General features: G+C 44.4%; 1 protein-coding gene across 1 annotated transcript in view; it reads right to left on the reverse strand.

Annotated features, from left to right (window-relative positions):
* Positions 1-279: 279 nt before the first annotated feature.
* The window catches only part of LOC135105552 (uncharacterized), a 253,161-nt gene continuing 239,456 nt past the window's right edge, over positions 280-13,984 (reverse strand). The window contains exons 7-8 of the mRNA XM_064013759.1: positions 6,001-6,150; positions 280-2,187 (exon numbers count right to left, since the gene is read on the reverse strand). Of these exons, the coding sequence (XP_063869829.1) occupies positions 1,934-2,187; positions 6,001-6,150 (404 nt within the window). The 3' untranslated portion in view covers positions 280-1,933. The remainder of the gene's footprint in view (positions 2,188-6,000; positions 6,151-13,984) is intronic.

Here is a 13,984-nt window from a genome sequence, read left to right on the forward strand (position 1 = left end):
AGAAAAAAGGAGGAGGAGGAAGTGGAAGAGGAAGAGGAGAAGGAGGATGAGGAGGAGGAGGAGGAGGGAGGGGAAGGGAGTGGCGTCATTACGACAAGGTTATGGAGGCTCTGGACCAAGAGCTGACTGCAGGATTGCATTAAGGGATATTCTCAGGAAAACCACGTGACTCGAGGGTAATTTCCCTTCCTCTTTTGTTCTATTAAATCCGAGGCTAAACACCGCCCCTGCGAAGCCTCCGTCACGCGCACACAGCTCGAGGGAAGAAAGACAAGGAGACTGCACGAGGCCTTTTATTCACAAACAGCACATGGAAACTTTTGGCACGGATGCAAACATTCAAGACTTGGGTGAGACTTCTACCGAGAAAAAGCTATATATGTATATATATATTTTGTCTTCATCCAAACAGAAACTATTTACATCAAACAGATTGAGGGAGAACAGGCGAGGTGCGGGGACGCGGAGGGGGGCGGGTTGGGCTGGTCGTGGCGTGGGCTGAGCCTGGAGGTGAATCGTGAGCGCAGACTCACACAGCTTACCTCATATGTCACGAAAGGTGAAACAAAGGCTGGTGCATGACTCATTTCAACACTATTTACCAATTTCAACATAATTTGTCCCTTTCAACAGTGTTTGCTCGTTTCACAACCGTTTGCCCGTCTGTCAAAATCCAGTTCACGGGGTGTGATGGCAGTGGGAACAACTCGCTGCCTCGCCCGCCGCACTCACTGACGAGGCGAGACACGAACACTGACAAAAAACACTCCTGCCGGGGATCACGGACCATCACGGACCTCGGCGCTTCATTCCGCGTACCCACCTCTGGCGTGCCCGCCGCGGCTCCCTGCCAGCAAGTCTTGTTACCCCCTGATAATGGCGTCACTTGTTCCTCCTTCACTGCCGCGAGAGTCCCGCCGGCGCCCTCACTGACGATTAGAGGAGAGGAACACCAGGTCGCCATTAAGTGCTGGCCCCACCGCCCTGTCGTCCTGCCGCCGCCCACCCACCGCCGCCCAGCACACCTGGCGTCTCGCTCCAGGTATAAAAAAATATCCACAACTTGATGTCTCCGCGCCCAGTCATGTCAGCGAGGAAACACGTCGACAGACAACTGACAACAGCGTGTTTGAGGTTATGGGAGAATGGTCTTTCTTTAACGGTTATCAAACATTCAGGTAATCCATCTGTCCCCAGAGCCGCGGCGCGGCTGAGTGCTGGGGCTAGCAGGCGCCGCCCCTTGGTTCCACTATGTACATGAACATTTCCCGTATATCCACACTTAGGTATGCACACGTACCATGTATATGTAAGGAATTATGCATATTCATGAGTAGATGTATACCTATGTGCAGATAATTATGCATACACACCTATACATTCAATTGCAGAAACAAATATATATTATTTCAGTCTAATGAAGGCATAACTCTCTTTACAATGAATTTGTACAATAAAATCTCGAGTGTAAAACACAAAGTGGTCGGCGGTCGCTGCCTCGCCGCGACGTGGCATAGTGCCCGCAGCGGCGATGCTGCGTCCCGACCAGGCGGCAGAGGCGAGGGTCGGCCCGGCGCCCCCTGTGGGTGGCGGGGACGGGCTTCGGGCGGCTGGCCGCCACGCCGCCCTCGCCAGAATCACACCCCCAGGCAACATCTCAACATATATGTATATATTTAACAACAAAATTGATAAGTCGCCCTGGCGGGCGGCACTGGGGAAGCGAGTTTCAAAAATTGTATTGCAAAATTAAATGGAGTCGCCCTGACGTAGCTTACCTGGCGCTACCCGAGGCCGCCCGGAAAGTGGGCTGCAGTCCGCTGGTGTTCAGGAGGAGGGGGCGGGGCGCAGGCCGAGTGAGTGCGTGAGTGACTTGAGTGAGGAGTGGTGGTGGCTGTGGTGTTGGTGGTAGTGGTGGTGGTAGTAGCTGCATCTAAAGTGACCTCTTTCTCTTGGTCCTCGATCCCTCCATCTGGGCGTTGCTGGTGCTGTGTATCCGTCTTTCTCCATAAATGTCGTGTAGCTGCTGGTGGCGGTGGGGGCGGCAGTGCCCTGAGTGTGCCTGCTGTCCTGCTGCTGTCCCTCCCGTCTCCTGTCCACGTTGTCGCAGAGCATCGGTTGCATCGACATCCCCGGCGTGAAGGTCGTCTGGCTGGTGGTGGTTCCCGCTCTGCGCCGACACCCAGCCTGTCGAGTAAACACACATGACTCGCACCCTCACAAGACCAACCTGTAATTAACGGGGCCAGCCTCCCAGCTGAGCCTCACGCCCACGCCTGCCTTCCCTCCCTCTCCACCCCCACCCCCTCCCTCCACCCCTGGCTCGAGATTCGCAATCATGAGGCAGCAGCTCCTGTTATCCCTTGACTGCACAGCTGCATTTTAGTTGTCTACCTGTCATCGTCGCCGCTGCTACCAGACAGGTGCGGCCGTGAGTCAGGTGCGCTGGGACGGCTGAGGCGCGCGTTACGACCAGCCTCAGTGTGTGCCGGCGAGCGCCGCCACCAGGCCAGATGGTCACAAGCATCTAATGAGGTTAACAAGATTATTTGCACCGACGCCTCTGGGCCTCGCGCGTAATGGCATTATGGCGGGAAGGCTCAGCACCTTCCTCTCTGTACCCCGAGACGCACGGGTTGACGAATTTAACTCAAAATTTATATTAACGCCAACGTCTTTCTCCACGACGAACTCTCATCAGTGTTACCACATCCATAAATCCATCTGTCGAGACTATTTCGAGCGACCATCATCCTTAATCCAGCGCCATTCCATCCAGCTCAGGCGGCGGAGTGAGGCGCGGGCCATTATACGTACCGGCGGGCCATTAACATCCTCGTCCGTCACTGCGCCCACCGAGGAGCTCCCGAGGCGAAAGGCGGCCTTAAATATGCGATCGATTTCCTTTACTTCTGGAGGAGGGCGGCTGAGAGGGACGGGTGTGCTTTGTCAGGCGTCACTGCCTCGACCAACTGACACTAGAGGCGCTCCATTATTCTTCTCCCTCCAGTTTCGCAGATTAATGCGGGGCGGGACTAAAGCAGGGCATGATTTTTTAGTGTGTCTGTCGATCAGCCGCCAGGAAGAGATGTTTTTTTACGCGATTGCTTTCCTTCAGGAGTGGCGAACCCTGAGTGCTCGTGATGTTAAGGGCGACGGGAATGATGACAAACTGCGCTGCATGATATACGACAAAATTACAGGTATAGAGAGGGTGAACCAGGTGTATCGTGGTTGTCTAGTGAGTGAGAGAGAGAGAGAGAGAGAGAGAGAGAGAGAGAGAGAGAGAGAGAGAGAGAGAGAGAGAGAGAGAGAGAGAGGAAAATTATAAATACCCAGGAGTCTCCAGTTTTCACAGTTCCATGGTTTCTTGTAGCTTAAAGCGAAAAAGGAAAGAAAAAAACAAAGACGGTGAGAAAAACGAGTAAATAATATGACGAGAGAGAGAGAGAGAGAGAGAGAGAGAGAGAGAGAGAGAGAGAGAGAGAGAGAGAGAGAGAGAGAGCCACGTACATTGTCCAGTTGTCCAGCTCGTTAGGAAACAAAGGGTAATTGTAATGAGTCACCGCCCGAGGTGTGAGGAGGGGACGAAAATAAAAAAAAAGTCGAGTGAAGAAATTAAATAATGAAAACTTGCTAAAACACCGACTTCCATTACAGAGACACGAAGAAAAATTAAACAAAACTTTTACACCCACACACACCCACACACACCCAGAGAGAGAGAGAGAGAGAGAGAGAGAGAGAGAGAGAGAGAGAGAGAGAGAGAGAGAGAGAGAGAGAGAGAGAGAGAGAGAGAGAGAGAGAGAGAGAGAGCCAGGCAGCAAACGTTCTTGGCAATAGAGGTGGTGAAGTGTAGCAATGTACTTGGTGTTGATGGCAGAAGTGAAGCCGATAGTGGCCGTGGAAGTAGGTTCCCTCACGACCCTTCCCCCGATATTTAGAGAGAGAGAGAGAGAGAGAGAGAGAGAGAGAGAGAGAGAGAGAGAGAGAGAGAGAGAGAGGAAACGAGATGAGACGAGAAGAAACGAAACGAGGGAAAACAGACGAGACATGAGGGAGGCCAACTAAGAGAAAGCCAGAGGAAGAAAAGAAAACGGAGAGACGACAGCACAGCAACGGCCAGACAGATCCAGGGAGTCGGTGGTTTTTAGTATGAGGGTAAAAAAAAGTATCAGGATTATGAGGGTGAGGGATATTGGTGTTGGGAAAGAGACTGTCTGTATACCCTCCAATACCTCCGTGGGACATCAGGAGCCATTAGCAGCACCAGTTCGCTCAAGACAACAAAGGCAAAGCGAGCTAGTCTTGGAAGCCTCTTAGGGGAGCACAATAGTGACCTCCTTCTCTCTCTCTCTCTCTCTCTCTCTCTCTCTCTCTCTCTCTCTCTCTCTCTCTCTCTCTCTCTCTCTCATCCCGGTGTGGTGGAAATATTGAGTGTAAAATGATAAGTGGTAGAATGGAATAACTTTTGTGAGGTGAGGGACCGCGAGAGTGAAATTCGATATCAATTATTGTTTGGTCTTCTTTCTCGTCTTTTTTTTTTTTTTGGGTGATGTTATTATTTTCTTTTTCTTTTTCTTTCTTTTATTTTCTTTATTTTCATCATCATCATCATTATCATCTTCTTTTCTTCTTCTTCTTCTTCTTTTTCTTTCCTTCCTTTATTATTATTTTTATTATTATCATTATTATTATTATTATTATTATTATTATTATTATTATTATTATTATCGTCATCATCATCAACTTCATCATCATCATTATCATCATCATTATTGGTCCATTTGTCGTCCACGAGTGTTTACTAATATATGTTATCTTCACCCAATATCAAAATGTCTTATATTGATCCTTTTATTTATGTGTATAGCTCTTAATTAGTTAATATATTTCTATTTCTTACGTTCCATTTTTATTCATTTACATTTCTTTTTATCTTTTTTTGCGATTTTTTTCCATAAATTAATTAACCGTGCTGTGTGTGTGTGTGTGTGTGTGTGTGTGTGTGTGTGTGTGTGTGTGTGTGTGTGTGCGTACTATGTTTAGTAAGACCGTGATTATTGGAGGGGAGAGAGAAAGTGTTCATAAGGGGGAGAAAGGCGATTAAGAGCAGGAGGAGGAGGAGGAGGAGGAGGAGGAGGAGGAGGAGGAGGAGGAGGAGGAGGAGGAGGAGGAGATTGTGATGGTGGAGAAGAAGAGACATCTGGAGGTAGTGTGTGAGAGGCAAGAGTACTACGTAGGCGGTTGGAAAGAGAGAGAGAGAGAGAGAGAGAGAGAGAGAGAGAGAGAGAGAGAGAGAGAGAGAGAGAGAGAGAGAGAGAGAGAGAGAGAGTGCTAGAATAATGAGGGAAAGAGGATATATAAGAGCGTGGATCGTTTGTGTGAGGGGAAAATAGAATATTGAGGCAACATGAGGACAAGAAATGAGGCTTAAATTGGGGGAGAGGGAATTAGAGAGACATACGAGAAACTGATGCAGAGAGAGAGAGAGAGAGAGAGAGAGAGAGAGAGAGAGAGAGAGAGAGAGAGAGAGAGAGAGAGAGACGAAAAACAGATACTGGAGGATGAAAGGAGATACAAATTAGGAAAAGAAGATGAAATGATGACTAAGATGCTAATGGATGTTGATGAGGTTTTAACACGCATACACAGCAGTCCGTCCCCTTCACCTGCCACACACACACACACACACACACACACACACACACACACACACACACACACACACACACACACACACCTTCACTTTCCCGTCCACTGCACCCTGGAGTACCATGACCCTTTGTGTTCCTTCCACTCGCCACTCGTTCCCTCCACTTCCATCTCTCCCATTCTCCTCCTCCCTTCCCTTCCCATCCCATAACTCGACCCGGCAAACAGCCCGGGGTCATATTGGAAAATTAGTGAACATATTGCTTCTCTTTGCTCCGCCTTTGTTTGTATTGAATCTGCAAGGCGGAGGCACAGCACACAATCCGCCGCCACTGGAAGACTCACCGTAGATGTTATCGAAGTATGCAGTGGAAAGGAGCAGCAGGAGGCAGGAGGAGGCGAGGAGCAGCGGGGTGAGGGGCTGGCGGGTCTGGGCTGAGGTGTTGCCCTCGCTTCCCTCCCCCTGGCCGTTGTGCAGCGCGGCGTGCTTCTCTCCTGAGGGCGGGACCGGAATGCATTTAGCTGCAGGTATACACGAGTAAAGATACACACACATATATTATACATACAAACACATGCATACACATACTAGTACAAATACTCCTCCCGCTCTGCTTCACTATCTCGGTCTCCCCTGTGTGTGTGTGTGTGTGTGTGTGTGTGTGTGTGTGTGTGTGTGTGTGTGTGTGTGTGTGTGTGTGTGTGTGTGTGTGTGTGTGTTTACGTGTTTATATTTACAGTACTGACAGCGGCATCATGCACCGTGGCATCACAACAACCGCAAGTTATAAAAAAAAATGCAATAATACTATAATTTGGTTCCTGACTGATGCCACTCCAAAATATGGGAAATGATATTATTAAATAAGTGTGGCTGACACGCTGCCTGGCACACACACACACACACACACACACACACACACACAGAGAGAGAGAGAGAGAGAGAGAGAGAGAGAGAGAGAGAGAGAGAGAGAGAGAGAGAGAGAGAGAGAGAGAGAGATTTACATGTAATTAACCTTTATGTTGGAAAATCATAACACTAAGAGTGCAAATATTGTTCTAGTCTTTACTCCTCGTTTGCTGTGTTGTAACATCGCTTCTCGCTGTCGTCAGTGTAATCAACCTAACGTACACAGCGGTTCTTTGCTATGAAAAAAATAAATAAATAAAATAAAAGTAAATAAATAAATAATAAATGGTAGAAAAATAAAGGTGAAGAAAATGGAGAGACAAAAAACATTCCGATATCTTTTCATAGACTTAACATACACGAGTTCCATGAATGAGAATATTGCTTTGCCAGTAATTATTCAACATTAGACAGAAGGGGAGAATTTTTAATGTTCATTATCGTATCATTAATTCTCAGTCCATACGCTGTCCAGCAATAAACGAATGAATGAGTGAATGAACGGATGGTCAAATAAATAAATAAACAAACAAACAAAAAGAAAATAAATGAATAAATAAACTAAATTACAGTAGCCTGGACTGGATTTGTGATAAAAGTAAGGACTGAATGCAAAATGTGATTGATGGATATCGCCAGTCGAATGTAAATACCACCACCACCACCACCACCACCACCACCACCACCACCACCCAATTTTAACTTTACCTTCATTAATTCTTTCAAGGATTTGTAAATTGCTTCCGTATTTGCTGTACCTCACGACACACACACACACACACACACACACACACACACACACACACACACACACACACACACACACACACACACACACGTACGTTTCCCCACCTGGCTGGCTACAAGTTTATTCATTTAGTTCCCCTTGAGCTGCGTTCATTAGGGGGAGCGGAACAATTCATTGGTTAAAAACTTCCTGTGAAGGTCAGCAACAAGAAATACCCGATATATTGAATGTCAGGAGCACAAATTCAGACCACACCGAGTTGCTATTAATGACGGATTTAATATTATCTCTCTCTCTCTCTCTCTCTCTCTCTCTCTCTCTCTCTCTCTCTCTCTCTCTCTCTCTCTCTCTCTCTCTCTCTCTCTCTCTCTCTCTCCTTCCTTCTTTATTGCATTGTTTTTATTTCCCCTTTAATACCTTGCCTTATCATACGTATTTCTTACTAATTATATCCTTGTTCATTTGTTTCTTCTACTCATACTTCATCTACTGATATTATTCTTATTCGTCATCCATCTCCTGCGGCATGTATGTTTCATATATATTTTCCTCCTTTCATTTCTCCTTTTCGTATTACTCCTCCATTTTTTTTTTAATTCCTTCCTTCCCTCCTCCTTTAGTCTGCATCCCACCTTAGTTCCCTTTCCTTTCTCCATCTTTGTGTTCGTTTCAATTTCCTCCTTCCTTGCTCTCTTTCATCTTTCTCCTCTCCCATATTGGTTGTAAAGGTCACAGAAAACAGAGTAGATTGCATAAACAGGTTAAAAGCTAACAGGGCTGCGTGTATTTGCTAACCTTGTGGTGGTGGTGGTGGTGGTGGTGGTGGTGGTGGTGGGAAGAGGAAGAAAGACAGTTGTAGTTTATTTTCTGGAGTTGGTTTGTTATCACTGTCATTCTTCCTGTTATGTATTTTTCCTTCTTCAGTTTATATAGTGTCCTCCTCCTCCTCCTCCTCCTCCTCCTCCTCCTCCTCCTCCTCCTCCTCCTCCTCCTCCTCCTCCCCCTCCTTTATCTACTTCTCTTACTGTTTACTTAGGTAGAATCGTCCTTACAAACAGCTCTGTAAGAATTAATAGATCTGGTGTAGTTTGTTCTTCCTTTGTTTTTGTCTTCCCTTGTGTTCATTTGTGCTCCTGTGCTCATCTTCCACCTTCTCCACCACCACAAACTCCTCGTCGATAGTATAACATTTACAGCTTTCAAGAACAGAATAGAGAAGTACTTAGAGCACAGTGACTCGCGTTATCATAGTGAGTTAATTTGGTTCCTCGCATTACACGTGATGGTATAGCTTGTCACCAACACCTTTGCACCACGTCCCAGCATGTCCGTTAACGTTTGTCTTTCGTTTGTGTTCCTTTGTGTTTGCGTTTTTCCTTGCACCCTCTGTCTCTCTCGTCTATTCCTTTTTTTTTTTCTGTTCTTGTCTCGTATTACCATTAAGGTTCTTGAAGAATAAAGTAATTACCACAGCAGTTGACCTCATTAGCCGGCAGACATTGTTACTTCATGTTTTTTTTGTTCCTCGTTATCCTCTTATGCATTCCTCTTTCTCTCTTATCTCCATGTTATGTAATGCAGTAACTTTTCCCCCTCTCTTGTAGAAATTTTCAGTCTTTTCTTTCCTACAGATGTAGCGTCCCTCGTTTTCTATCTGTTTTTGTGTAACAGGAAGGAGTGGGTGGGAAGAGCCTTGTCACATTTTTTTACCGTGCTCTCATACAAGTTATGCTAACTAATCTAATTTAGCCGGAAACCTTGTAGAATGGAAGTATACTTTACAGAAGTAAGGAGGTCTCTTACTTTTGACCTACTATAAGTTCTTGAAATGTGTCGAAGGAGGTGGTGTAAGTAGTGAATCTTTTTATATGTAGTATTAGATCTTATGTTACCTGATGTTCCGATATTCTTAGGTTCTTCCTCCTCCTCCTCCTCCTCCTCTTCCTCCTCCTCCTCGTTACGTATAAGTCCCTTCCGTCAGACAGCGGGTAGGCCTATAGCAGAGTATATTATTGGAGCAGGTAACTTTCTTATACGCTAACGGCCTTTCTAATATCCTTTCCGCCTACTCCTACTCCTGTTCCTCTTTCCTTTCCTTTTTCCTCGTCGGCTTTTACCTCTTCTGCCTTCACTCATATACATACATTTAGTTACCCCCGCCAAACACACATCCAGACACCGCCCCCCCGACACACACACACACACACACACACACACACACACACACACACACACACACACACACACACACACACACACACACAGTAAAGACCTTTTCTGCCCAAATACTAGAAAACAATATAGATATAACGTATTTTGAGACAGTTCCCAGTACTGACAGTATTAATATTTTAAGAGAAGAGTGACAATGTGTGTAGATAGCTTTAATATTACAGTAGAAAAGACACTGCACACACACACACACACACACACACACACACACACACACACACACACACACACACACACACTATAAAATAAGGGAAAGGTAGAGGCAAAGGAAAGTGGGACCAAGGTAAACAGAACAGGTACACAAGTAGACAGGTAGACAAAGACAGTAGCTACACGTGTCTCATCAAAGTTTCATCCCCCGGATCTCTCTCTCATTATCTCACCTGCAGCCTAATTAACTTTCCCGGCAGGTGTTCGGCCAGGATGTCCTTAGAGAGAAAGAGAGAGGGGGAGAGAGAGAGGGAGAGGGAGGGAAGGGGCCACGTTTTGGTAATGAGAGATGGGATAGGCCAGGCTCATTAATAGGGATGCAGAATATTTATCCTGCTCAGGTATATAACACAGAAAAAGAGCAAGAGACGCATAATGGTTTATCTAATGAGGAAGATAATGATGAGGGCCACGAGAGACTGAAAAAAGAGGACAGTAAGGAGATGAGGCGGAGTGAGTCAAAGGGACGAAAGTGGATGGACTAAAACTGGAGCAACTGATTGTAATGCTTCATGGAGGGACTGATGAGTGGGATGGTAGGGGAGAGGGAAAACTGCTTGGTGAGATTAGAGGCCGTGTGGGTGTGTGTGTGGGCAGAAATGCAGAGTGAGGTGAGGTGAAATGAGAAACAGAGGGATTGAGGGGCGGGGAAATGAGGTGTGGATGTATGGGGATTGTTCCAGAGAGAGAGAGAGAGAGAGAGAGAGAGAGAGAGAGAGAGAGAGAGAGAGAGAGAGAGAGAGAGAGAGAGAGAGAGAGAGAGAGAGAGAGAGACGGGGAGTGGATGACAGATTGAAAGTAATATGGGGGAAAATTAAAATGGTTATAAGAAGATGAAGCAGAGGAGAAAGAAAAAGAAAAGAAGAGAAATGTAAACGTACGTAGAAAAATAAGAACAGTTTTGTAAATAAGAGAAAATATAAAGAAGACAGAAAAAAAGAATGATAACGAAAAAGGAAAACAGAGCACGAAGAATAAGAACAATCAGGAATAAGAAAACAGTAAGAAGAAGAAGAGGAGGAGGAGGAGGAGGAGGAGGAGGAGGAGAATACAATGATAAATGGTGATTGATCTTCCTACACACACACACACACACACACACACACACACACACACACACACACACACACACACACACACACACACACACACACACACACACACACACACACGCACGCACACACACACACACCACTTCCTCAACACACACCAACATACTCCCGCACTGACGACGACTCCGGCGCAACAAGGTAGAAAGAAAGAGACAAAAAGATTGTGAAAGCGAGTGAATATGAAAAGAGAAAGATGAAAAGAGAAAAAAAAATCTCCTACTCGCATCCAATCGTTTTTATTCATCGTCGCTTTGTTCTTTCTTTCTTCCTTCCGTCTCGCTCGGCTTCTCTGTTGCAAATGGCCGGCTAACTTTGTTCACATTCATAGTTGGCAATTTTTTTTTTTTGCAAAGTTGCGGGAGAGAGAGAGAGAGAGAGAGAGAGAGAGAGAGAGAGAGAGAGAGAGAGAGAGAGAGAGAGAGAGAGAGAGAGAGAGAGAGAGAGAGAGAGAGAGTAGAAAGCGTTGAGCAGAAAGAAAAGACAAAGAAAAGATAAAGCGAAACTTCCTGGAGAAAAAAAAGTTACACATACGTAGACCGATAGACAGACAGACAGACAGACAGACAGACAGACAGATGGATAGAGGAAGACCAAAAAAGAAGCAAACGTGGAAAAATACGGAAGAAGAAAAACAGACAATAAAAGGAATGTGCAAGCAAGAAAGCAAGAAAGAGAGAGAGAGAGAGAGAGAGAGAGAGAGAGAGAGAGAGAGAGAGAGAGAGAGAGAATCAAGTCATGCAGCCACTGTTCATCAATATAAAAGCACAGGTAGATGGATAGAACGCATACATCGTTTCATGAATAAAGTGCAACACGGAAATACATCAGAAACAACATTGATACCAGTGAATTTTCAGCGATTTTTACTCTCTCTCTCTCTCTCTCTCTCTCTCTCTCTCTCTCTCTCTCTCTCTCTCTCTCTCTCTCTCTCTCTCTGATATTCCTCCTTTCCCTTTTCTCTTTGCTTTTCTTTCACCTCCTTTAAGTAGCTACCTCTCCTTTTCCTTTTCTCTTCTTTCTTCTTTTTTTTTCAACATTTTTAATCTTTCCTCAGTTCCATATCATTTATTTCATATTTATGTGTTTCTTTGTCTTCGCTTATTGGTCAATTCCTATTTTCTTATTTTTTTTTTATTCTATTCATTTTTTTCTTTTTTTTTAGTATTTCCTTCATTTTCGTGTACCTCTCCCTTTACCCTTCCCTCGCTCTTCCCCTTCATCTCCCGCTCTCTTCTCTCCCTCACCCTCCTCCCCTCTCCATTCCCCCCTCTCCCTCTCCCTCTTCCTCTCCCTAGTCACCCGTGGATAACATATTCATGAACTAATTCCGAAGAAAATTTGGCCGAAAATCTCTTAAACAATGCATTTTGCACCGCCGTCTCTCTCTCTCTCTCTCTCTCTCTCTCTCTCTCTCTCTCTCTCTCTCTCTCTCTCTCTCTCTCTCTCTCTCTCTCTCTCTCTCTCTCTCTCTTTCAAGGTTGATGACCTGAAAATATTTAAATGTTGTGTGTGTGTGTGTGTGTGTGTGTGTGTGTGTGTGTGTGTGTGTGTGTTACGTACTCGGTGGGAAACTATAAACACTAACAAACAACAACAACAACAACAGCAACAAGATACGGAAGTTGTGTGAATGTTCTAAGTTCTTATATTGTTATCTCTCTCTCTCTCTCTCTCTCTCTCTCTCTCTCTCTCTCTCTCTCTCTCTCTCTCTCTCTCTCTCTCTCTCTCTCTCTCTCTCTCCCCCTTACCTCTTAGCTTCATATTTATTTATCTCTTTCTTTTCTCTTATTCTTCTCTTTTATCATCTTTTCCACTTACATTTATGCTTCCCATTCTTTTCAGTGTCACTTTGGATATATTTTTGATGTTTATTTATTTTTATTTGAATTTAAATTGAATGAATAATGTCCTCGTTTTTCTTTATTTTGTTTCTCTTAAAATTATTGATTCTCTTTATGTACAGAATGATTTTTTTTCTCCCTCCTTAATTTGTCTCATCTCTCATTTCGTTTCACGCTTTTTACCTTTACTTTCTTTTATTTTTTTGTATCGAGTGTGATTAATTTTCTTTTTATTATGGATGATCTTTATTAATTTTTATCGTGTAGATTTTTTTTTTCACCCTTTAATTTGTCTCATCTTTTACTTCGTTTTATGCTCTTTTTTTCTTTTCTTTTCTTTTCATTTTTGTATCGACCATGATTAATCAAGCACCATATCTTTTGTTTCCTCTCGTTTAGTGTCCTAGCTTCCTATTTCCATTAAGAATATCCTTCCTCTTCCTCTTTCTTCTTTCCTTCCATCTCCTCTCCCTCCCTTGCTCCGTCCCTCCTCCTCTTCTGGGCTTCCCTCCTTCCCTTCTCTTTCTGTGCGATTTATCCTTCTATCTACCTATTAATTTGTGTCTTATTCTGGTTTGTTTCACTACTCGTATCTATGTTTTCTATATCTCTGCCTTCTGTATCTACCTTCATCTCTATACCCATTTAAATATTTATCCATACTTGATTATATTATCTATGTATTTGTTCGTCATTATGTTTAGGTATATGTATGCCTGTCTATACACCTAGATACTTAAATATTAATATGTTTGTAGGTACACTTAACTACCTGTGCGTATCTATATATTTACATCCACTAATCAACCTATCTTTTTTATGCATGTATGTATTATTGAGAAAAAATCTAACCTGGTATAGGCCTGAGTGATGAAAGTGCAAAACAGTGTGTGTGTGTGTGTGTGTGTGTGTGTGTGTGTGTGTGTGTCAGAGTTCTTTTTATCTGAATATTAACAGTTTTCTTATACTGTCAAAATGGTTCATGTCTTCCCTTTTTTTTTCTATGCACTTCTTATTCCATACCAGAGTTTTCGCAATAGTATGTGTCTACCTGCCTATCTGCCTACCTATCTATCTACCTATCTAATTATCTATCCATCTATCCACCCATTCCATATACTCCACCTCACTCTCACTTCCAACCATACATCCATCCACTTTTACCCCAAAACCACACCTTAATATCTTCCACCACTAGAACCTATCCACAAAACTTACCTTTCCCTTAATTTACCCTAACCCTCCCCCAGCCTTCCCCCAATCCTCCCCAACCTTC

The sequence above is a fragment of the Scylla paramamosain genome, chromosome 12, assembly GCF_035594125.1.
Source record: "Scylla paramamosain isolate STU-SP2022 chromosome 12, ASM3559412v1, whole genome shotgun sequence".
NCBI lineage: Eukaryota > Metazoa > Arthropoda > Malacostraca > Decapoda > Portunidae > Scylla > Scylla paramamosain.